Genomic DNA, 24553 nt, shown 5'->3' with positions numbered 1-24553 from the left:
GTGGGTGCTGGGAGGTGTGTGGGGTGTGGGTGCTGGGAGGTGGGTGTGGGTGTGGGTGCTGGGAGGTGGGTGTGGGTGCTGGGAGGTGGGTGTGGGTGTGGTTGCTGGGTGCTGGGAGGTGTGTGGGGGTGTGGGTGTGGGTGCTGGGAGGTGTGATCGGGTGTGGGTGCTGGGCGGTGTGTGGGTGTGGGTGGGGGTGCTGGGAGGTGTGGGGGTGTGGGTGCTGGGAGGTGGGTGTGGGTGTGTGGGTGCTGGGAGGTGGGTGTGGGTGCGGGTGCTGGGAGGTGGGTGTGGGTGTGGGTGCTGGGTGCTGGGAGGTGTGTGGGGTGTGGGTGCTGGGTGGGGTGTGGGTGCTAGGTGCTGGGAGGTGTGTGGGGGTGTGGGTGTGGGTGTAGGTGCTGGGAGGTGTGTGGGGGTGTGGGTGTGGGTGTAGGTGCTGGGAGGTGTGTGGGTGTGGGTGCTGGGAGGTGTGGGTACTGGGAGGTGTGGGTGTGGGTGCTGGGAGGTGTGTGGGGTGTGGGTGTGCGTGTGGGTGCTGGGAGGTGTGGGGGTGTGGGTGCTGGGTGGGGTGTGGGTGCTGGGAGGGGTGTGGGTGCTGGGAGGTGTGATCGGGTGTGGGTGCTAGGTGCTGGGAGGTGTGTGGGGGTGTGGGTGTGGGTGTAGGTGCTGGGAGGTGTGTGGGGGTGTGGGTGTGGGTGCTGGGAGGTGTGGGTGCTGGGAGGTGTGGGTGTGGGTGCTGGGAGGTGTGTGGGGTGTGGGTGTGGGTGCTGGGGGTGAGTGTGTGTGGATGTGTGAGTGTGTGGGTGAGGGGGTGGAGGTGTGGGTGCTGGGAGGTGTGTGGGGGTGTGGGTGCTGGGAGGTGTGTGGGGGTGTGGGTGTGGGTGCTGGGAGGGGTGTGGGTGCTGGGTGCTGGGAGGTGTGATCGGGTGTGGGTGCTAGGTGCTGGGAGGTGTGTGTGGGTGTAGGTGCTGGGAGGTGTGTGGGGTGTGGGTGTGGGTGCTGGGCAGTGTGTGGGGTGTGGATGTGTGAGTGTGACAGTGTGTGGGTGGGAGTGTTTGGGGTGTGGGTGTGGGTGCTGGGAGGTGTGTGGGGTGTGGGTGCTGGGAGGTGGGTGGGTGCTGGGAAGTGTGTGGGGTGTGGGTGTGGGAGGTGTGGTGGTGTGGGTGCTAGGTGCTGGGAGGTGTGTGGGGTGTGGGGGTGGGTGCTGGGAGGAGGTGTGGGTGTGGGTGCTGGGAGGTGGGTGGGTGTGGGTGTGTGGGTGCTGGGAGTTGTGTGGGTGCTAGGTGCTGGTAGGTGTGTGGGTGTGGATGTGTGAGTGTGACAGTGTGTGGGTGGGAGTGCGTGGGGCGTGGGTGTGGGTGTGGGTGCTGGGCGTGTGAGTGTGTGGATGTGTGAGAGTGTGTGGGGGGTGTGGGTGCTGTGGGTGTGGGTGTGTGTGTGTGGATGTATGTTTGTGTATGTTTGGGTGCTGGGAGGTGGGTGGAGTGTGGGTGTGGGTGCTGGGTGGGTGAGAGTGCTGGGAGATGTGTGGGGGTGTGGGTGGGTGCGGTGTGGGTGTGAGTGCTGGGAGTTGTGTGGGTGTGGGGGTGTGGGTGCTGTGAGGTGTGTGGGTTGTGGGTGCTGTGAGGTGTGTGGGGTGTGGGTGCGTGGGTGCTGTGAGGTGTGTGGGGTGTGGGTGTGGGTGCTGGGAGGTGTGTGGGGTGTGGGTGTGGGTGCTGGGAGGTGTGTGGGTGTGGGTGCTGGGAGGTGGGTGGGTGTGGGTGCTGGGAGGTGGGTGGGTGTGGGTGCTGGGAGGTGTGTGGGGTGTGGGTGTGGGTGCTGGGAGGTGGGTGGGTGTGGGTGCTGGGAGGTGTGTGGGTGTGGGTGCTGGGAGGTGGGTGGGTGTGGGTGCTGGGAGGTGGGTGGGTGTGGGTGCTGGGAGGTGGATGGGTGTGGGTGTGTGGGTGCTGGGAGTTGTGTGGGTGCTGGTGGGTGTGTGGATGTGTGAGGGGTGTGGGTGTGGGTGTGAGTGCTGGGAGGTGTGTGGGGTGTGGATGTGTGAGTGTGACAGTGTGTGTGGGTGGGTGTGTGTGGGGTGTGGGTGTGGGTGCTGGGACGTGTGCGGGGTGTGGATGTGTGAGTGTGACAGTGTGTGGGTGGGAGTGTGTGGGGTGTGGGTGTGGGTGTGTGGGTGCTGGGAGGTGTGTGGGCTGTGGGTGTGGGTGTGGGTGCTGGTCGTGTGAGTATGTGGAAGTGAGAGTGTGGGAGTGTCTGGGTGGGGGGTGAGGGTATATGGAGGGGTGTGGGTGCTGTGGGGAGTGTATGTGCTGGGAGGTGTGTGGGTTGTGGGTGCTGGGAGGTGTGTGGGTGTGAGTGCTGGGAGGTGGATGGGTGTGGGTGTGTGGGTGCTGGGAGTTGTGTGGGTGCTGGGTGCTGGTAGGTGCGTGGGTGTGGGTGTGTGGATGTGTGAGGGGTGTGGGTGTGGGTGCTGGGAGGTGTGTGGGTGTGGGTGCTGGGCGGTGTGTGGGTGTGGATGTGTGAGTGTGACAGTGTGTGGGTGGGAGTGTGTGGGGTGTGGGTGTGGGTGTGAGTGCTGGGATGTGTGTGGGTGTGGGTGCTGGGCGTGAGAGTGTGTGGATGTGTGAGTGTGAGAGTGTGTGGTGGGGTGTGGGTGCTGTGGGGTGTGTGCGCGCGCTGGGAGGTGTGGGTGCTGTGGGGTGTGTGGGTGCTGGGAGGTGTGTGGGGTGTGGGTGTGGGTGCTGGGAGGTGTGTGGAGTGTGGGTGTGAGTGCTGGGAGGTGTGTGGGTGTGGGTGCTGGTCGTGTGAGTGTGTGGATGTGTGAGAGTGTCCGGGTGGGGGTATGTGGGGGGCTGTGGGGGTGGGTGCTGTGGGGTGCGTGTGTGTGCTGGGAGGTGTGTGGGTGTGGGTGCTGGGAGGTGGGTGGGTGTGGGTGTGTGGGTGCTGGGAGTTGTGTGGGTGCTGGGTGCTGGTAGGTGTGTGGATGTGTATGGGTGTGTGTGCTGGGAGGTGTGTGGGGTGTGGTTGTGTGAGTGTGACAGTGTGTGGGTGGGAGTGTGTGGGGTGTGGGTGCTGGTCGTGTGAGTGTGTGGATGTGTGAGTGTCTGGGTGGGGGGTGGGGGTATGTGGAGGGGTGTGGGTGCTGGGAAGTGTGTGGGGGGTGGGGGTGGGTTCTGGGAGGTGTGTGGGGTGTGGGGGTGTGGGTGCTGGGAGGTGTGTGGGGTGTGGGTGTGTGGGTGTGTGGGGTGTGTGGGGTGTGGGTGCTGGGAGGTGTGTGGGGTGTGGGTGTGTGGGGTGTGGGTGCTGGGAGGTGTGTGGGGTGTGGGTGTGTGGGTGCTGGGAGGTGTGTGGGGTGTGGGTGTGGGTGCTGGGAGGTGTGTGGGTGTGGATGTGTGAGTGTGACAGTGTGTGGGTGTGTGTGTGTGGATGTGTGAGTGTGACAGTGTGTGGGTGTGTGTGTGTGGGGTGTGGGTGCTGGGAGGTGTGTGGGGTGTGGATGTGGGTGGGTGTGTGGGTGGGTGTGTGTGTGGGTGGGTGTGGGGTGTGTGTGGGTGGGGGTGTGTGTGGGTGGGGGTGTGTGTGGTTGGGTGTGTGGGTGTGTGTGGGGGTGTGTGGGTGTGTGTGGGGGTGTGTGGGGGTGTGTGGGGGTGTGTGGGTGTGGGTGGGTGTGGGTGGGTGTGGGTGTGGGTGTGGGGGTGTGTGTGGGTGGGTGTGGGTGGGTGTTGGTGTGTGGGTGGGTGTTGGTGTGTGGGTGGGTGTGGGTGTGTGGGTGTGTGTGGGGGTGTGTGGGTGTGTGGGGGTGTGTGGGGGTGTGTGGGTGTGGGTGGGTGTGGGTGGGTGTGGGTGGGTGTTGGTGTGTGGGTGGGTGTGGGTGTGTGGGTGGGTGTGGGGGTGTGGGTGTGGGGGTGTGTGTGGGTGGGTGTGGGTGGGTGTTGGTGTGTGGGTGGGTGTTGGTGTGTGGGTGTGGGGGTGTGTGTCGGTGGGGGTGTGTGTGGGTGTGGGTGTGTGTGGGTGTGGGTGTGTGTGGGTGTGGGTGTGTGTGGGGTGTGTGTGTGGGGGGGGTGGGGGGGGTGGGGGGTCTGTCTCTGGGTGACAGCAGTTTGAGCTGAGCGTGTTCCGGGAGCTCGTGTTCAAAGTGCTGCACGTCCACCTGTCGCTGTGCAGGGATCGGCTGGGGACTGTGCAGGAATTGGTTGGGAGCCAGGCAGGGATCAGTTGGGGGCTGTGCAGGGATCGGCTGGGGGCTTTACCATGGACTGGGCCTGGACTTGCTGTGAGGACCATTACTTACCTGCCTGTTCACCCTGACACCTACCCCCACCCACCAACAATGCTCCCCCCTCTCCACCCCATCCTCTCGTCTCCTCCCCCATCCACATCTGATGGGACCCTCTCTCCTGGACCAGGGAACCCAAGCTTCCTCCCCTCTCCCCCAAACCCAGATAGCTTTGTCCTCTGTATCAGAGAAAGATAAATGAGGTTGGTCACTCCCTCTCCGAGTCTATTTGGACACTGCCAGTCCTTCAGCCCCCTGGCCCTGGTCAGGGGGAAGGTGCAAGATAGACAGGAACAACTTCACCAACTCTACAGGGAGAGACACCACGTTGCCTGGGATCTGCACACCACGTCCCCCTCTTTGGTTGCTACTCCCTAAACTTCAGCTGTAACTGGATCAGCTCCTTGGTGTTCCCTCATCAGTCCCTCAAAGACCAGCTATGGTCTTCTTTCACCTTCTGTCCCTCTGCTCAGGATTTCCACACAGAAGCTCCATCTCACAGTGAGTTCCCAGGGTTCCATCCTCATCTGTGGGCCCTTCTATCGATGAACCATTCGGAGTTTCCATCCTCCTCCCAAATCTGTCCAGGTTCCCCTCACGCTCGACAGGAGAATCCTCTTTCTGCAGAATGCACACTGGGAGCCTCTGCCTGAGAATAGCCAAAAGGTCTGATCCCCTTTGCCTTCAGTCCAGCTACAGCCTCCCTCACGGAGATGGCCAGTTCCAACTCCTACACCTTCCACTCCATCTCTGTCAGCGATCCCTCAGCCTCTTTCAGTATTGAGTACAGGAGTTGGGAGGTCATGTTGTGGCTGTACAGGACATTGGTTAGGCCACTGTTGGAATATTGTGTGCAATTCTGGTCTCCTTCCTATCGGAAAGATGTTGTAAAACTTGAAAGGGTTCAGAAAAGATTTACAAGGATGTTGCCAGGGTTGGAGGGTCTGAGCTACAGGGGAAGGCTGAACAGGCTGGGGCTGTTTTCCCTGGAGCGTCGGAGGCTGAGGGGTGACCTTATAGAGGTTTATAAAATTATGAGGGGCATGGATAGGGTAAATAAACAAAGTCTTTTCCCTGGGGTGGGGGAGTCCAGAACGAGAGGGTATAGGTTTAGGGTGAGAGGGGAAAGATATAAAAGAGACCTAAGGGGCAACATTTTCACCCAGAGAGTGGTGCGTGTAAGGAATGAGCTGCCAGAGAATGTGGGGGAGGCTGGTACAGTTACAACATGACAGGCATCAGGATCACACACAGGAAACAGATGGTGGCATTGTGGGTCTACCCACAGCATATGGACTGCAGCGGGTCAGGAAGGCAGCTCACCCCCACCTTCTCAAGGGGCAACTAGGGACGGGTGATAAATGCTGGGCCCAGCCAGTTACATCCATGTCCCACAAAATGAACAAACACTAAACATTAAACCTGTCCTTCACACCTGGTTCAGCATGTCCTTTGTTAGTCTATCCCTCTCTCTCTCACAGTGAGCTCTCTCTCCCTCTCTCTGTGAGTTCTCTCCCTCTCTCTGTGAGTTCTCTCCCTCTCTCGTTGAGCTCTCTCTCTCACTCCCCTTCTCTCTGTCAGCGCTCTCACTCTCTCCCTGACTGCTCTCTCCCTCTGTCTCTGAGGCGGCACGGTGGCTCAGTGGTTAGCACTGCTGCCTCACAGCGCCAGGGTCCCAGGTTCAATTCCAGCCTTGGGTGACTGTGCAGAGTTTGCACATTGTCCCCGTGTCTGCGTGGGTTTCCTCTGGGTGCTCTGGTTTCCTTCCACAGTCCAAAGATGTGCAGGTTAGGTGAATTAGCCATGCTAAATTGCCTGTAGTAATAGGTGAAGGAGTGGGTGGGTTACTCTTTGGAGGGTCAGTGTGGACTTGTTGGGCCAAACTGTATCTTTCTGTGAGTTCTCTCGTCTCTCCCTGTCTCCTTCTCTTTGATCTGAGAAGGTCCCACTGAACTGCTCGAGCTCCCCTGCTCGGTGCTTTCACTCACCGTCGCCACCAGCTATCAGAAATCTGACTACGTTCAGCAGCAGCCGTGAGCAGACATTAGGGAGACGCATGCATGTTGGCCTTTACTCATTGCACTGGGACTGGTGTACACTCAGTAAACCCCTGGGACACTGTGCAGTTTGAGTCTCCACATTCAGGAAGGATATAGGCACAATGGCAGCAGGGTTGACTGGATTGGTCTCATGGATGAAGGGGGAAGAGATCTTATTTGGTGAAACACTGGGTTAGTCTGAGTGCGGTCCTCACTGAATCAGGAATGATTCTGAAGAGAGAGGGAGAGATTCGAACTGGGCTGGGAACACGGCACAGTGGCTCACACTGCTGCCTCACATCACCAGGGTCCCAGGTTCAACTCCCACCTCAGGCACATTCTCCCCGTGTCTGCGTGGGTTTCCTCTGGGTGCTCCGGTTTCCTCCCACAGTCACAAAGATGTGCGGGTCAGGTGAATTGGCCATGCTAAATTGCCCATAGTGTTAGGGGCATCTTCGGAGGGTCGGTATGGACTGGTTGGGCTGAAGGGCCTGTTTCCACACTGTAAGGAATCTAAACTTAAAAAAAACACGGAGTGCAAATTCTCAAGGTAAGGCCATCCACCCAGAATGGAGAGGAGGAGGAATTTCTTCAATGAGTGAGCTCTGGGAGAGACAGAGTGACAGGACATGGGGATTGGTGAAGGAAGGGGAGTTGAGGTCCAGGTGAGCCCTGAATTGCCCACTGCTGCTCCAATCTAGGAAGGCCCACAGTGAGCCAATGAGATTCATACACTGACAGGATCCCAGATCTCCAGCCGAAGGAGTATCTCCATATTCCTCGGAGCTGTCAGAAATGATGAAGCTGACCAAAGTGAGATAGTGAGGAAAAGGCCAAGAGCCTCGGAGTCGAGTCTCAGGTGGTGCGTACCTCATCGGAGCCCGAGCGGAAGATGAGCAGGTCGAAGGGGATGGCAGCCACCATGTCAATGAGGAACCAACCCTTAAAGTAGTGGACGGCGATGCTGACAGGATGACTGACCACCTCGTCATTACTGTTCACGTATGTGGTCCGGAAGTTGATGAGGATGTCAATGATGAACATGATGTCCACAATCAGATCCACCACGTTCAGGGGGTTACAGGAATACCCACACTCTCGGCGGTTCACCTCCTCCTGGTCGTTCAGTAAGAACGCAGCAGAGTATGGAGTAAAGATAGCTGTGTAAATAACAAGCAGCAGAATCAGCCAATCCCAAACAGCCTTAAAGGGACTGTAGTGAAGGATGGTCCATTTGTGAATGCGTGGGGCCTGGAGTTTATATTCAGGCAGAACATCAGCACCAAGGGACAGCACCTAAAACAACAACAGCAACAGCCAGTTAGTCACAGAGCCAGAGACACACCTGACCGTCCTCGCAATGGGGAACGGTCAGAGACCCTCATACACCCAGCGCGCACACTCCCTGCACACATGCCCAGTGCACACACAGCGCACGCTCCCTGCATACACGCCCACCTCGCACTCCCTGCACACTCAGTGCGCACGCACCCTGCACACACGCCCAGCTCACACTCAGATCAATGCAGCAAACATCCAGCTCAGACCTCCCCACTTGCCCTGGATGGGGGCAGCCCCAACAACAATAAGCCTGACCCCATCCAGGACAAAGCAGCCCCCACTTGATTGGCACCACATCCACAAATACCCTCCCTCTCCCACCGACACTCAGTAACAGCAGTGTGTACCGTCCCCTCCCTCCCCCCACCCAAACTCAGTAACAGCAGTGTGTTCCGTCCCCTCCCTCCCCCCCACCCACACTCAGTAACAGCAGTGTGTGTCGTCCCCTCCCTCCCCCCACCCACGCTCAGTAACAGCAGTGTGTACCGTCCCCTCCCTCCCCCACCCACACTCAGTAACAGTGTGTACCGTCCCCTCCCCCCCACCGACGCTCAGTAACAGCAGTGTGTACCGTCCCCTCCCTCCCCCACCCACACTCAGTAACAGTGTGTACCGTCCCCTCCCCCCCACCGACGCTCAGTAACAGCAGTGTGTACCGTCCCCTCCCTCCCCCCACCCACACTCAGTAACAGCAGTGTGTACCGTCCCCTCCCTCCCCCCACCCACACTCAGTAACAGCAGTGTGTACCGTCCCCTCCCTCCCCACCGACACTCAGTAACAGCAGTGTGTACCGTCCCCTCCCTCCCCCCCACCGACGCTCAGTAACAGCAGTGTGTACCGTCCCCTCCCTCCCCCACCGACGCTCAGTAACAGCAGTGTGTACCGTCCCCTCCCTCCCCCCACCCACACTCAGTAACAGCAGTGTGTACCGTCCCCTCCCTCCCCCCACCCACACTCAGTAACAGCAGTGTGTACCGTCCCCTCCCCCCCCACCCACACTCAGTAACAGCAGTGTGTACCGTCCCCTCCCTCCCCCCACCCACACTCAGTAACAGCAGTGTGTACCGTCCCCTCCCTCCCCCACCCCCTCAGTAACAGCAGTGTGTACCGTCCCCTCCCTCCCCCCCACCCACACTCAGTAACAGCAGTGTGTACCGTCCCCTCCCTCCCCCCCACCCACACTCAGTAACAGCAGTGTGTACCGTCCCCTCCCTCCCCCACACTCAGTAACAGCAGTGTGTACCGTCCCCTCCCTCCCCCCCACTCAGTAACAGCAGTGTGTACCGTCCCCTCCCTCCCCCCACCCACACTCAGTAACAGCAGTGTGTACCGTCCCCTCCCTCCCCCACCCACACTCAGTAACAGCAGTGTGTACCGTCCCCTCCCTCCCCCCACCCACACTCAGCAACAGCAGTGTGTACCGTCCCCTCCCTCCCCCCACCCACACTCAGCAACAGCAGTGTGTACCGTCCCCTCCCTCCCCCCCACCCACACTCAGTAACAGCAGTGTGTACCGTCCCCTCCCTCCCCCCCACCCACACTCAGTAACAGCAGTGTGTACCGTCCCCTCCCTCCCCCCCACCCACACTCAGTAACAGCAGTGTGTACCGTCCCCTCCCTCCCCCCCACCCACACTCAGTAACAGCAGTGTGTACCGTCCCCTCCCTCCCCCCACCCACACTCAGTAACAGCAGTGTGTACCGTCCCCTCCCTCCCCCCCACCCACACTCAGTAACAGCAGTGTGTACCATCCCCTCCCTCCCCCCCACCCACACTCAGTAACAGCAGTGTGTACCATCCCCTCCCTCCCCCCACCCACACTCAGTAACAGCAGTGTGTACCGTCCCCTCCCTCCCCCCCACCCACACTCAGTAACAGCAGTGTGTACCGTCCCCTCCCTCCCCCCCACCCACACTCAGTAACAGCAGTGTGTACCGTCCCCTCCCTCCCCCCACCCACACTCAGTAACAGCAGTGTGTACCGTCCCCTCCCTCCCCCCACCCACACTCAGTAACAGCAGTGTGTACCGTCCCCTCCCTCCCCCCCACCCACACTCAGTAACAGCAGTGTGTACCGTCCCCTCCCTCCCCCCACCCACACTCAGTAACAGCAGTGTGTACCGTCCCCTCCCTCCCCCCACCCACACTCAGTAACAGCAGTGTGTACCGTCCCCTCCCTCCCCCACCCCCCCTCAGTAACAGCAGTGTGTACCATCTACAAGATGCGCTGCAGAAACTCACCAACGATCCTCAGACAGCACCTTCCAAACCCACACCCACTTCCATCCAGAAGGACAAGGGCTGCAGATCCATGGGAACCCCACCCCTTTCTACCTCCCCTCCCAGCCCCTCACCATCCTGACTTGGAAAAAAATCATCGTTTCTTCCGTGTCGCTGGGTCAGACTCCTGGAATTCCCAGGAACAGGGATAGGAACGGGGCGGGGGCGGGGACAGGGACAGTGCTGTATTTGAGAGACGCTCTGGGGCTGGCTATGTGCAGTCAGTGTCTGACAGACAGAAACCGGATGAGAATGTGGAATGCCGAACCCTGGGAATAGAGGATCCGACCACAGGGACCTGCTGGCTTCACCCAGTGCTGCAATTCGCTGCTGGATTGGCATTATTTACTCGCTGCAGGGTTAGCCCAACTTGGAAAAGTATTGGGATACACTCAGGGATTTCTGTCTTTCCCATGAGTATTCCGATCTGTTTGGAAGGTTGCCTGAGAGGGTTCAGAGTAATTGTGACTCTCTCACTGATTCTCAAACCTACCTCCGGAGTGACCAGGCTGGAGATCCAAGCTCCACATCTCAGTCTCACACTCGGTCTCTCAGCCTCCAAATACGGAACATGTTGTCCACTGGGATACACCACTGTCTGTCCCTCCAGATCCATCTCCTTCATCCCCACACAATCAGACAATCTCTCCCAGTCACAGTTTCTCACCCATTCACCTCAGACACCGCTCTGTAATGATGATTGCTCGATCCAAATTGATCTCCTTCACTTCCACTCAATCCCTGCTGGAACCAGACTGTTCTCCAACAGGTTCCACTTGATCCCTGCCCAGTCTCTCAATCCCAGCACAATCTCCCAAAGCAGCCAGACTCTCCTTACAGTGTCACCTGGACCTGCCACTGGCTCCATCACTCAATTCCCACTTGGTCCAGCCTGGTCTCTCAGTCTCTGGGATCTCCTGGTCCTCTGCGAGATGCAGAGTTGAATAAAGCTGTTGGTCTCGCTGGTTTGGCCTCAGATCAGAGGAACCCTGGGCCGGGCTGATCTCCTGGAAGAGTTCCCAGCCTCTGACAGCGTCTCTCACAGTGTGAGAGGGAGTGACACTCTCCATGTCCTCCTGTAAACACAGGCCCCTCACTCACACCAAAAACAGCTGCTGCCAAAGAGACTGACCCAGAGAATAGCAGAGAGATCGGGGCGGGGGAAGGAGAGAGAGAGAGGGGGAGGGGGAGAGGGAGAGAAAGGGAGAGAGAGGGAGAGAGAGATCAGTGCGGGGGAGGGAGGGGGAGGGAGAGGGAGAGGGAGAGGGAGAGGGAGAGGGAGAGGGAGAGGGAGCTGCAGCATTAGCAGCATCTGACTGGGACAGAGAGATAGAGAGGGGAGAGGGGAGAGGGGAGAGGGGAGAGGGGAGAGGGGAGAGGGGGGATGGGGGATGGGGGATGGGGGATGGGGGATGGGGGATGTTGTGGGGGAACAGAGGATCAGCAGCAGATCCCATTAACCGTCTGAGAGCTGACCATCTCCAGTCTGTAGGGGCTGTATCTTCATGGAGGGGGGAGGGGGAGAGGGGATGGCCTGCTTCTATTGCCCCCTGAATGGAGAGTCTGACTCAGCCCCCTCGGGGGGTGGGTGTCTGTGCAGTGGGTCTGGAGTCACGTGTAGGCCAGACCAGGTATGGACGGCAGATTTCCTTCCTGACCAGAAAGGGGCAGGCAGTAAACACATTGTCGTCATCTTTACAGCTCCTTCCCCTTGGGTGGGGGGTGGGGTGGGGGGGGTGGAGTGGGGGGAGGAGGAGGAGGAGGAGGAGGAATCAATGACCAGCTTGAAGGGGAAGGGTCAGGAGGTTTCAAGGAGATGTGAGGATATCTTTATTCACTCAGAGGGTGGGGTGGGGGGGAGGAATCTGAAGCCCACTGCCTGGGTGGGTGGGAGCTGCAGAAACCCTCATCACATTCAAGAGAGATGTCGATGTGTCACTCATGATGCCCAGACAGACAAGGCTGTGGGCCCAGTGCTGGACAATGGGGTTAGAATAGGGAGGTGGCGAGTACACACTCGATGGGCTGAAGGCTCATTTTCTGTGATGAACTCTCAGACTCGCTTTAGATTCCAATTCAGTCCACTGAGTTTATCAGATACCCTTCCTGGGCATTTCAACTGAACCCAGCAGGGGGGGGTGGGAGGTTACCCAGGGGAATGGGGCGGGGGGAGGGGGCATGAGGAGGCGTGAGGGGTGTGTGGGGGGTGTGGGGGGATGAGGAGATGAAGGGGTGAGAGGGTGAGGGAGTGGGGGTGAGGGGGTGAGAGAGGGGAGGTTGAGTGGGTGAGGGGGATGGGGGTTTGAGGGCGTGTGAGGCTGAGTGGGTGTGGGCGAGTGGGTGGGGGCGAGGGGGTGTGAGAGTGGGGATTGAGGAGGTGAGGGGGTGGGGGGTTTAGGAGGTGAAAGGGTGATAGGGGTGAGCGGGTGAGGGGTTGGGGTGAGCGGGTGGGGGGGATGGGGTGAAAGGGTGGGGGTTGAGGGGGTGAGACAGGGTGGGGTGAGAGAGTGGAGGGTGAGGAGGTGAGGGGGTGGGGGATGAGGGGGTTGAGAGGGCAAGGTGATGAGAGGGTGGGGGGTGGTGTGGTGAGGGGATGAGAGGGGTGAGGGGGGACAGAGTGTGAGGGGGAGAGAGGGGGAGAGGGGAAGGGGGGTGGGGGTGGGGGTGGGGGTGGGGGTTGAGGGGGAGAGGGGGGTGAGGGAGTGAAGGGGAGGGAGGGAGGGAGGGGATAAGGAGTGAGGGAGTGTGAGGGTGTTGGGATGTGAGAGGGTGAGTTGGTGAGGGGGTTAGGCATTGGGGGGGTGAGAAGTAGTGAGGGAGTCAGGGAGTGGGGGGGTGAGGGGGGTGAGGGAGTTGGGGAGATAGGAGGGAAAGCAGAGGCCGAGGTGAGCTCAGGGCTGCAGTCTGAGTCGCGGAGCAAAGGGAGAGAGCAGCAGGGGGAGCTGGTAACAAAACTGGAGCAGGAGATGGCCAATCTGCCCCTCAATCCTGCACTAGCCCAGAGAGAGGAAGGAGGAAGGAGGAGTCTAACGAAATGTTTGTCAGTGTCGGTGAATCATGGGAAAGGGACAGGAACCTTCCACCTACAACAGAACCTCACATCGATATTCCTCATGGCTCAAGCAGGTGACATCTAAATCTGCTAAGGTCAGAGGTCACATTGACCCAGTGCTGTCATTTCAGAAATGTTTTAATCACACAATCACACAATCACACAGTCTAACTGGCATCCGGGGAACATTGCTGTTCTATCCTGAAGCACAGATGTATTTAATCTTCAGCCTCACGGGGTTTAACAACAGCTGCTTCAATCCCAGTCTCAGTAAGTTGCTGTCTTTAATCAGAGAGAGAGAGAGAGAGAGAGGGGGGGGGGGGAGAGAGAGAGAGGGGGGGGGGGGAGAGAGAGAGAGGGGGGGGGAGAGAGAGAGGGGGGGGAGAGAGAGATGGGGGGGAGAGAGAGAGGGGGGAGAGAGAGAGAGGGAGGGGGGGGAGAGAGAGAGAGGGAGGGGGGGGGAGAGAGAGAGAGGGAGGGGGGGGAGAGAGAGAGAGAGAGGGGGGGAGAGGGAGAAGGAGAGAGAGAGAGACAGACAGACAGACAGACAGAGACAGAGAGAGGGAGAGAGAGAGAGAGAGAGATGGAGAGAGAGAAGGAGAGGGAGAGAGAGAGAGATGGAGAGAACATGATGATGAGAGAAGCTGGAGCCAAGCCAAGTGGCTCTTTCATAACTTGTGGTCAGAATGTGACTGGCCCCAATATTTACTGCCCCTGTCCCTAGTTGCCCCTTGAGAAGGTGGGGGTGAGCTGCCTTCCTGACCCGCTGCAGTCCATGTGCTGTGGGTAGACCCACAATGTCCCTGAGGGAGGGAATTCCAGGATTCTGACCCAGAGACAGTGAAGGAATGGTGATATATTTCCAAGTGAGGATGGCGAGGGGCTCGGAGGGGAACCTGCAGGGGGTGGTGTTCCCATGTTCCTGCTGCCCCTTGTCCTTCTGGATGGAAGTGGCTGTGGGTTTGGAAGGTGCTGTCTGAGGGTCTCTGGTGAATTTCTGCAGCGCATCTTGTAGACGGTACACACTGCTGTTACTGAGTGTGGGTGGGGGAGAGAGGGAGGGGATGGTACACACTGCTGTTACTGAGTGTGGGTGGGGGAGGGAGGGGATGGTACACACTGCTGTTACTGAGTGTGGGTGGGGGGAGGGAGGGGACGGTACACACTGCTGTTACTGAGTGTGGGTGGGGGGAGGGAGGGGACGGTACACACTGCTGTTACTGAGTGTGGGTGGGGGAGGGAGGGGATGGTACACACTGCTGTTACTGAGTGTGGGTGGGGGGAGGGAGGGGATGGTACACACTGCTGTTACTGAGTGTGGGTGGGGGAGGGAGGGGACGGTACACACTGCTGTTACTGAGTGTGGGTGGGGGAGGGAGGGGACGGTACACACTGCTGTTACTGAGTGTGGGTGGGTGAGGGAGGGGACGGTACACACTGCTGTTACTGAGTGTGGGTGGGTGAGGGAGGGGACGGTACACACTGCTGTTACTGAGTGTGGGTGGCGGAGGGAGGGGACGGTACACACTGCTGTTACTGAGTGTGGGTGGGGGAGGGAGGGGATGGTACACACTGCTGTTACTGAGTGTGGGTGGGGGAGGGAGGGGACGGTACACACTGCTGTTACTGAGTGTGGGTGGGGGGGGGAGGGGACGGTACACGCTGCTGTTACTGAGTGTGGGTGAGGGGAGGGAGGGGACGGTACACACTGCTGTTACTGAGTGTGGGTGGGGAAGGAGGGGACGGTACACACTGCTGTTACTGAGTGTGGGTGGGGGAGGGAGGGGACGGTACACACTGCTGTTACTGAGTGTCGGTGGGGGGAGGGAGGGGACGGTACACACTGCTGTTACTGAGTGTGGGTGGGGGGAGGGAGGGGACGGTACACACTGCTGTTACTGAGTGTCGGTGGGGGGAGGGAGGGGACGGTACACACTGCTGTTACTGAGTGTGGGTGGGGGAGGGAGGGGACGGTACACACTGCTGTTACTGAGTGTGGGTGGGGGGAGGGAGGGGACGGTACACACTGCTGTTACTGAGTGTGGGTGAGGGGAGGGAGGGGACGGTACACACTGCTGTTACTGAGTGTGGGTGGGGGAGGGAGGGGACGGTACACACTGCTGTTAATGAGTGTGGGTGGGGGGGGGAGGGGACGGTACACGCTGCTGTTACTGAGTGTGGGGGAGGGGAGGGAGGGGACGGTACACACTGCTGTTACTGAGTGTGGGTGGGGAAGGAGGGGACGGTACACACTGCTGTTACTGAGTGTCGGTGGGGGGAGGGAGGGGACGGTACACACTGCTGTTACTGAGTGTGGGTGGGGGGAGGGAGGGGACGGTACACACTGCTGTTACTGAGTGTGGGTGGGGGAGGGAGGGGACGGTACACGCTGCTGTTACTGAGTGTGGGTGGGGGGAGGGAGGGGACGGTACACACTGCTGTTACTGAGTGTGGGTGGGGGAGGGAGGGGACGGTACACACTGCTGTTACTGAGTGTCGGTGGGGGGAGGGAGTGGACGGTACACACTGCTGTTACTGAGTGTCGGTGGGGGGAGGGAGGGGACGGTACACACTGCTGTTACTGAGTGTGGGTGGGGGGAGGGAGGGGACGGTACACACTGCTGTTACTGAGTGTGGGTGGGGGGAGGGAGGGGACGGTACACACTGCTGTTACTGAGTGTGGGTGGGGGAGGGAGGGGACGGTACACGCTGCTGTTACTGAGTGTGGGTGGGGGGAGGGAGGGGACGGTACACACTGCTGTTACTGAGTGTGGGTGGGGAAGGAGGGGACGGTACACACTGCTGTTACTGAGTGTGGGTGGGGGAGGGAGGGAATGGTACACACTGCTGTTACTGAGTGTCGGTGGGGGGAGGGAGGGGACGGTACACACTGCTGTTACTGAGTGTGGGTGGGGGAGGGAGGGGACGGTACACACTGCTGTTACTGAGTGTCGGTGGGGGGAGGGAGTGGACGGTACACACTGCTGTTACTGAGTGTCGGTGGGGGGAGGGAGGGGACGGTACACACTGCTGTTACTGAGTGTGGGTGGGGGGAGGGAGGGGACGGTACACACTGCTGTTACTGAGTGTCGGTGGGGGGAGGGAGGGGACGGTACACACTGCTGTTACTGAGTGTGGGTGGGGGAGGGAGGGGACGGTACACACTGCTGTTACTGAGTGTGGGTGGGGGGAGGGAGGGGATGGTTGTGGGTGTGGGGCCAATCAAGTGCCTGCTTTGTCCCTGGATGGGGTCAAGTTTCTTGATTTGGAGATGCCGGTGTTGGACTGGGGTGGACAAAGTTAAAAATCCCACTACACCAGGCTATAGTCCAACAGGTTTAATTGGAAGCACTAGCTTTCGGAGCGCTGCCCCTTCATTACAACCACCTGATGAAGGAGCGTCGCTCCAAAAGCTAGTGTTTCCAATTAAACCTATTGGACTCTAACCTGGTTTTGGGGGATTTTTAACCTTAAGCTTCTTGAGTGTTGTTGGAGCTGACCCCATCCAGGTCAGAGGGGAGTATTCCATCACCCTCCTGCCTGTGCCTTGTCGATGGTGGACAGGCTTTGGGGGGGTCAGGGGGTGAGCTACTCGCTGCAGGGTTCCCAGCCTCTGACCTGCTCTTGTATTTAAGAGAGAGCTGAATGCTGGAAATGGATTGGGTGGTTATTAAAGATGCCAAGTTGGTGACAATGGTGCAAATAATAAATGCTGTGGTGGATTTCCCATGTAGTAAACATAAGACTGAAGAGCAAGAGCAGGCCATTCAGCCCATCGAGCCTGCTCCACCGTTCAATATGATCATGGCATCAACTCCACTTCCCTGCCCACTGTCAGTGTCCCAGCATCCACTGCACCTGGGGATAAACCCCACACACTCACATCCGTTTCAGAGAGAAGGAACTTCTCATCTTATTTAAACCCCTTATTGTAAACTGATAAAAATCTCCTTTACCAGACTAACCCACACGAGGAAACGTCCTCTCTCCATCCACTGGGTCAATCCCCTGTGGCAGCTCATATCCCTCAACTAGACCTCCTCCCATTCCTCAAAACTCAAGTGTGACCAAACTGGACTCTCAGGGTAGAGAGGATGGTGAAGGTGGAGTTTGCTATGCTTGCCTTTATTGGTCAGTGCACTGAGAAAGGGAGGCCTTGGGACCCTCCAACCCCAGGGCATCAATGTGGACTTCACCAGTTTCCTCATTTTCCTTCTCCCCACCTCACCCCAGTTCCAACCTTCCAGCTCAGCACCGTCCCCATGACCTGTCCTACCTGCCAATCTCCCTTCCCACCTATCCACTCCACCCTCCTCTCTGACCTCTCACCTTTACCCCCATCTCCATCCACCTATTACACTCTCAGCCACCTTAGCCTCAGCCCCAACCCCACCCCCTTCCCATTTATCTGGCCCACAAGCCTCATTCCTGATGAAGGGCTTATGCCCAGAACGTTGATTTTCCTGCTCCTCGGATGTTGCCTGACCTGCTGCACAGTTCCAGCACCACGCTCTCAACTCTGAGTACAGGAGTTGGGAGGTCATGTTGCAGCTGTACAGGACACTGTTGGAATATTGGGTGCAATTCTGGTCTCCTTCCTATCGGAAAGATGTTGTGAAACTTGAAAGGGTTCAGGAAAGATTTACAAAGATGTTGCCAGGGTTGGAGGATCTGAGCTACAGGGAGAGGCTGAACAGGCTGGGGCTGTTTTCCCTGGAGCGTCGGAGGCTGAGGGGTGACCTTATAGAGGTTTACAAAATTATAAGGGTCATGGATAGGATAAATAGACAAAGTCTTTTCCCTGGGGTCGGGGAGTCCAGAATTAGAGGGCATAGGTTTAGGCTGAGAGGGGAAAGATATAAAAGAGATCTAAGGGGCAACTTTTTCACACAGAGGGTGGTACATGTATGGAATGAGCTGCCAGAGGATGTGGTGGAGGCTGGTACAACTACAACATTTGAGAGGCATTTGGATGGGTATATGAATAGGAAGGGTTTAGAGGGATATGGGCCGGGTGCTGGCAGGTGGGACTTGAGTAATTTAGGATATAGATGAGTTGGACCTGTACCTATATTACATGACGCTATGATTCCAGTGGAACATGGACAAGTTGGCAAAATCAGCAGATTCCTTGGCTGATGAATTCCAATGCAGAGAAATGAGAGGGAATGCATTTTGGTGGAAGAAACACAGAAAGACAATACAGGCCTCAGTGGGGAGTTCAGGAGCAGTGGGAACTCAGGATTCATGTTCATAACTCCCTGAAGGGAGCCAGGCAAGATGAAACAATTAGGTAAAAACAATGACTGCAGATGCTGGAAACCAGATGCTGGATCAGTGGTGCTGGAAGAGCACAGCAGTTCAGGCAGCATCCAACGAGCAGCGAAATCGACGTTTCGGGCAAAAGCCCTTCCTCAGGAATAAAGGCAGGGAGCCTGAAACGTGGAGAGATAAGCGAGAGGAGGGTGGGGGGTGGGGAGAGAGTAGCATAGAGTACAATGGGTGAGTGGGGGAGGGGATGAAGGTGATAGGTCAGGGAGGAGAGAGTGGAGTGGATAGGTGGAAAAGGAGATAGGCAGGTAGGACAAGTCCGGACAAGTCATGGGGACAGTGCTGAGCTGGAAGTTTGGAACTAGGGTGAGGTGGGGAAGGGGAAAATAGGAAACTGTTGAAGTCCACATTGATGCCCTGGGGTTGAAGTGTTCCGAGGCGGAAGAGTGATTGGATTTATAAATAAAAGCATAGAGTATAAAGGCAAGGAAGTGATGCTGCACCTCTACAAATCATTGCATCTTACTTCAGGAAGGATGTTCAAGCCCTGATGAGGTTTACTGGGCTGATCCCAGCAATGAAGGATTTTAGGTCCTAGGAAAGATTAGAAACATTGTGTTTATTCTCCATGCAGCAAAGAAGATGAAGAGGTGACATAGGGATGAGAATGGAATAGTGTGGGATAGGTGGGCTTCAGATTGGCTCCACAGGTCCGAAGGGCCTGGACTGCACTGGAATGGTCGATGCTCTGTGTGATGTTATTGAGATGCTCAAAATTAGGAGCAGTTTTGACAGCGTAAAGAAGGGAATTCGGTGTTTACTCGTTGGTATATCAGTAACTAGGGAGTCACAGTTTCAAGCCGGTCAGCCGGAGAGCTCGGAGCGAGATTTGGAGAAACCCATTTACTCAGAGAGTTGTGAGGATTTGGGATGTGCCGCCTGGGAGAGTGGGGGAGGCTGGATATATATTTGGAAGGGATGAAGTTAGAGGGTTATAGAGATAAAGCTGGATCATGGGATGAGGTGGGTAGTTCTTTCAGGAACCGATGAGCAAAATGCCCTCCTTTTTTACAGTCAAATTCTCTGACTTTAGGATTCTGTGTGCATACTCTTGGAGTTTTGAACAGAGCTTGCTGGAGAAACTCAGTAAGTCTGGCAGCATCGGTGGAAAGAAAAACAAAATTTACATTTTGTGTCTATGATCTTTCATCAGATGTTTCCCATTATCTGTATCGTGTGAAATACTCCATGCTTTCACACACAGGCTCTGTAACGTTGATTTAGACTCCACTCCATTCTCTCTTACTCCGATTCTTCCTATTCAATTACTATTCTCTATTCTCGTGTTACCTGCCTCTCACAGCATTTTGTGCACCCTGGTATTACTTTTTAGTATTCTCTCCTGGTTTCCACTGTCCTGCTGAGTTAGTTTAAATCCTTCCCAATGGCACAAACCACTCTGTCCCATCCTTCCCAATGGCACAAAACACTCTGTCCCAGCTCTGTTTAAGGAGCAGGAGAATCGGCATTTCAGGCATAAGCCCTTCATCAGGAATGTGAAGATATTCCTGATGAAGGGCTTATGCCCGAAACACCGATTCCCCGGCTCTTCAGATGCTGTCTGACCTGCTGTACTTTTCCAGCAGCACACGTTTTGACTCTGATCTCTAGCGTCTGCAGTCCTCACTTTCTCCCAGCTCTGTTCAAGTCCAATCTTTTTGACTCATACAACTCTCCCAAAGCCAATCTCGGTCTCTCAGAAATTTAAAGGCCCCCCCGCTCCACCACCTTTTCAGCCACACATTCACCTGCCTTATCTTCCTACTTCTTTAGTCATTTGTACACGACACTCGGGATATTCCAGAGATGATTATTTTGGAGGGCCTGTTTGCTAATTCTTTATCAAGCTCCCCAATTCCAATTGCAGAATCACATCCCCCTATTTCCAGTTATCACTAGCCCCAATATGGACTGTGACCTCTGGCTGTTCACCCTCTCTCTCAGGACACCCCCAGTTCCAGCTCTTCTCAGTTGGGAAGGACCCACCTTGAAAACTATTTACATTTCCCTTTGTCACTCCTTGCCAAAATCCTCATGATTTGAACCCCCACCCTCCCCCTATCACACATCCCTCAGCCCTCTCTCTTCCAAGGAGCACAATCCTGTGGTGAATGTGATTCCCGTGGGGATGAAGGGCCAGTTCTGTAACAGATGGTTAGACTAGGCCTCTGGACACAGGGCTTTAGAGGAATGAGGGTAATCTTCAGATCCATTAGATCCTGCAGGGACTGGACAGAGTGAGTCTGCCAGGATTTTGTGAGGAATTCGAAAACCTGGGGTTCATGGATGAAGATTAAAGCATCCTTTTTAAGGTGGAGATGAGCTGCATTTCTGGGCCCTGGTGGGTCTTGGCACTACTCAGAGAGACAAGGAGCTGAGGGCACAGCCTCAGGGTGAAGGAAGGACCTTTCACAACGGAGATGAGGAGGATTTTCTTCAACCCCAGAGGGTGGGCAATCTGAGAGAATCATTGTGAGATAGGGCCGTGGAGGCCAAGGCATTGAGGGTCTCGAAGGTGGAGATGGATAGATTCTTGACTGGGAAGGAGATTAAGGGCCTAATTGTGTTCCTATATTTTGTGGTGTTAACAATTGCCTCTGCCAGGAGATGGCCAAGACTTGGTCTCCATTTTCTTTCGAGGCTGAGTGAGGTGATAATTGATAAGGGTGGTCAGGACAGAAACTCTCATTTAGATGTGAGCTTGTGATGCCAACACTGTTGCCAAGTTCTGGGGAATGGGGTGAGGAAAGTGAGGTGGTTGTTTTTGACTGCCACAGAGTTGATGGGCTGAAGGGCCTATTCCTGTGCTGTAGAACTCTGTGACTCTATGACCGTGATGAGGAATGTGATGACCAAGCTCCTCCTCAGGGCCAGCAACACAAGTCAAGAATAGGATTGGAATAGGTCAAAACAATGACTGCAGATGCTGGAAACCAGATTCTGGATTAGTGGTGCTGGAAAAGCACAGCAGTTCAGGCAGCATCCGAGGAGCAGGAAAATCGATGTTTCGGGCAAAAGCCCTTCATCAGGAATAAAGGCAGAGAGCCTGAAGCGTGGAGAGATAAGCTAGTGGAGGGTGGGGGTGGGGAGAAAGTAGCATAGAGTACAATGGGTGAGTGGGGGAGGGGATGAAGGTGATAGGTCAGGGAGGAGAGGGTGGAGTGGATAGGTGGAAAAGGAGCTAGGCAGGTAGGACAAGTCCGGACAAGTCATGGGGACAGTGCTGAGCTGGAAGGTGGAACTAGGGTGAGGTGGGGGAAGGGGAAATGAGGAAACTGTTGAAGTCCACATTGATGCCCTGGGGTTGAAGTGTACTGAGGCGGAAGATGAGGCGTTCTTCCTCCAGGCGCCTGGTGGTGAGGGAGCAGCGGTGAAGGAAGCCCAGGACCTCCATGTCCTCGGCAGAGTGGGAGGGGGAGTTGAAATGTTGGGCCACGGGGCGGTGTGGTTGATTGGTGCGGGTATCTCAGAGATGTTCCCTAAAGCGCTCTGCTAGGAGGCGTGCTTAGTGGGTCAGTGCAGAAACAACGGGCCAAAGGGTCTTTCTCTGTCTATAGATCTCTGACTGTGAGAGTGTGAAATGAAGGAGCTGCGGGATATGGGGATCAAGCAGGAAAGGAGCTGAGACCACAACCGGATCAGCCCTGGGCACATTGAGGGGTAGGGCAGGCTTGAGGGGCTGAATATCCTCAGCCTATGGTCCCGATAAGTAGTGTAGTTACACACCCACCATCCTGCTGTCTGCTATACTCGACAGGGTCCTGTAACTAACCACTCTTAAACAGAGACGGTCTGTCTCAGGGTCAGGGTCAGAGGTCAGGGGTATCTCACGATTGCTGACTAATCCGCTTGGTGCCTGTGATTGGTCAGGGTGAGTCTAGGTCAGAGCGGTGCTGGAAAAGCACAGCAGGTCAGGCAGCATCTAAGGAGCAGGAGCCCTTCATCAGGAATGAGGCTGGGAGCCTCCGGGGTGGAGGGATAAATGGGAGGGGGTGGGGCTCGGGGGGGGGGGGGGGGGGGGAGGGGGGGCAAGGTAGCCGAGAGTGAAATAGGTGGATGGAGGTGGGGCTAAAGGTGATAGTCAGAGAGGAGGGTGTAGTGGAAGGACAGGTTACAAGGGCGGTGCTGAGCTGGAAGGTTGGAACTGGGGACCATTCCCCATCGATTTCACTCGGTTCCAGTGACTGGAAAAGAACATCTCACCTGAGTCACCTTCTCAGTCACGTTGTGGGATCGCTCCTTCACCTTTGTTGGCGCTATGATCTCTCTCTCTCCCGGAGATGACAGGATGAAGTTCTCACCTTTAAAATCCACAAAGTTGAGTGTGATTTGGGGGATTTTGCTGATGGTTCGATATTTCGCCAGGTCAGAGTCCGAAGTGGAATTGACCAGGTTTGGGGTGACCGTCACATGATTCACTGTGCCTGGAACCAATCCACATCAAAACAAAATCACCAAATTACCAATCAGTTCCACACACGACGGGGGAGGGAGAGAGAGAGAAAGAGAGAAGAGAGAGAGTGTGCGTGTGTCTGTGTGTGTGTGAGAGACACAGAGAGAGAGAGAGTGTGCGTGTGTCTGTGTGTGTGTGAGAGACACAGAGAGAGAGAGTGTGCGTGTGTCTGTGTGTGTGTGAGAGACACAGAGAGAGAGAGAGTGTGCGTGTGTCTGTGTGTGTGTGAGAGACACAGAGAGAGAGAGAGTGTGCGTGTGTCTGTGTGTGTGTGAGAGACACAGAAAGAGAGAGAGTGTGCGTGTGTCTGTGTGTGTGTGAGAGACACAGAGAGAGAGAGTGTGCGTGTGTCTGTGTGTGTGTGAGAGACACAGAGAGAGAGAGTGTGCGTGTGTCTGTGTGTGTGTGAGAGACACAGAGAGAGAGAGAGTGTGCGTGTGTCTGTGTGTGTGTGAGAGACACAGAGAGAGAGAGAGATCTGTGTGGGAATGTTACGGGAATTGGGAAGGAGAGGGGGTGAACATTTTGACAAGTTTGGATGGATATGGGGAAACACACATGCATTTCCAAGGTCAGCTCATCTCAAACAAACCAGCAGCGATCCCGGAGGAAGGAATTACCCAGTGAACAGAAAAATACAGTTCATTTCAACTTTCAAAAAGAGTTCAATTAGATTCCACATTAAAATGTTACAGATATGACATCTTGGAGATAGTCCTGACCCATAACAATCTCTTTAATTTAGGATCAAACAGAGGAATATGTGGGGGCCTGTTTGGAATTCTGCTGAACAACAAGCTGAGCTGGTTTTAGGGTCAAACACTAAAGGATGACGCAGAGTTGGATCGCTGAGGGGGGAGGAGGCTTTCAGATATTCACAGCCGGGCTGACTGGGGAGAGACTGTGGCCCTGGAACATCAGCCACTCTTGATGGTTACTCACAGAATGCTGTCACTGGGCTCTCCCAAAACAATCAAAATGTTTCAAACAGTTCAGCTCCTTTGGAGATTTTTTTTCCTGGAAAGACACTGCAGAAGATTAAATACTTCAGCCCTGGCTGTGTTAACGTGAAGGTAGAGTCTGTCACAAACACCCAGACACAGCTTTCTGCTGTCATGGGGCACAGACCCACACCATTCAATCACTGATTGGGGGGGGGGGGGGGGGGGGGGGGGGGGGGGGCAGTGAAACCACACCTTGGGCTGGTCCCACACAGACAAGGGGAGAATATGCCCGTAATACTCACCCGAGGCTGGGTCCCTGTGCTAACCACTGAGTCACCATCATGTCCATTCCATTTCCTTTTGGGACTTGTTGACAGTCAGATACAACTGAGTGGTTTGTTCAGGACATTTCAGAGGGATAGTTCTGAGAGAAGCTCATTGCTGGGGGTCCAGAGTCACATCCAGGTCAGACCAGGTTGGGATAGCGGAATTCCTTCCCGAACCGACACCAGTGAACCAGATTATGTTTTACAAAAATTGACAATGATTCCATGATCATTATTAGACTGGATTTAATTACAGATGAAAAAGCTTCTGTCAGTAGAGAGGCCTTCTAATATTCTGCCTGGTTACACTTCCTGACAGAATGGACAATCGGACATTCTCCCACACTCTCCTCCATTTGTCAGATACTTACCCTGTCAATGTGTAGCTTTTTCGGGCTCTCTTCAGAACCTCCTTTTCCCTGATCTTTGTGCCATCAGTAAAGTTAGCAATCCCTCCCCATGCCCTTCACTGATGTGGCCCCAGCACTGATCCCTGAGACAGTCTGTTTCAACA

General features: G+C 56.2%; 1 protein-coding gene across 1 annotated transcript in view; it reads right to left on the bottom strand.

The window, feature by feature from the left end:
- kcnh2b (potassium voltage-gated channel, subfamily H (eag-related), member 2b) overlaps window positions 1–24553 on the bottom strand; it is a 99926-nt gene that overhangs the window by 34990 nt on the left and 40383 nt on the right. The window contains exons 5-6 of the mRNA XM_060824075.1: window positions 22520–22740; window positions 7183–7608 (exon numbers count right to left, since the gene is read on the bottom strand). Coding sequence (XP_060680058.1) covers window positions 7183–7608; window positions 22520–22740 — 647 coding nt within the window. The remainder of the gene's footprint in view (window positions 1–7182; window positions 7609–22519; window positions 22741–24553) is intronic.

This window comes from Hemiscyllium ocellatum, chromosome 4, assembly GCF_020745735.1.
Source record: "Hemiscyllium ocellatum isolate sHemOce1 chromosome 4, sHemOce1.pat.X.cur, whole genome shotgun sequence".
Lineage (NCBI taxonomy): Eukaryota > Metazoa > Chordata > Chondrichthyes > Orectolobiformes > Hemiscylliidae > Hemiscyllium > Hemiscyllium ocellatum.
Note: the sequence above shows the minus strand (reverse complement) of the source record. Positions and strands in the feature narration are given on the sequence as shown.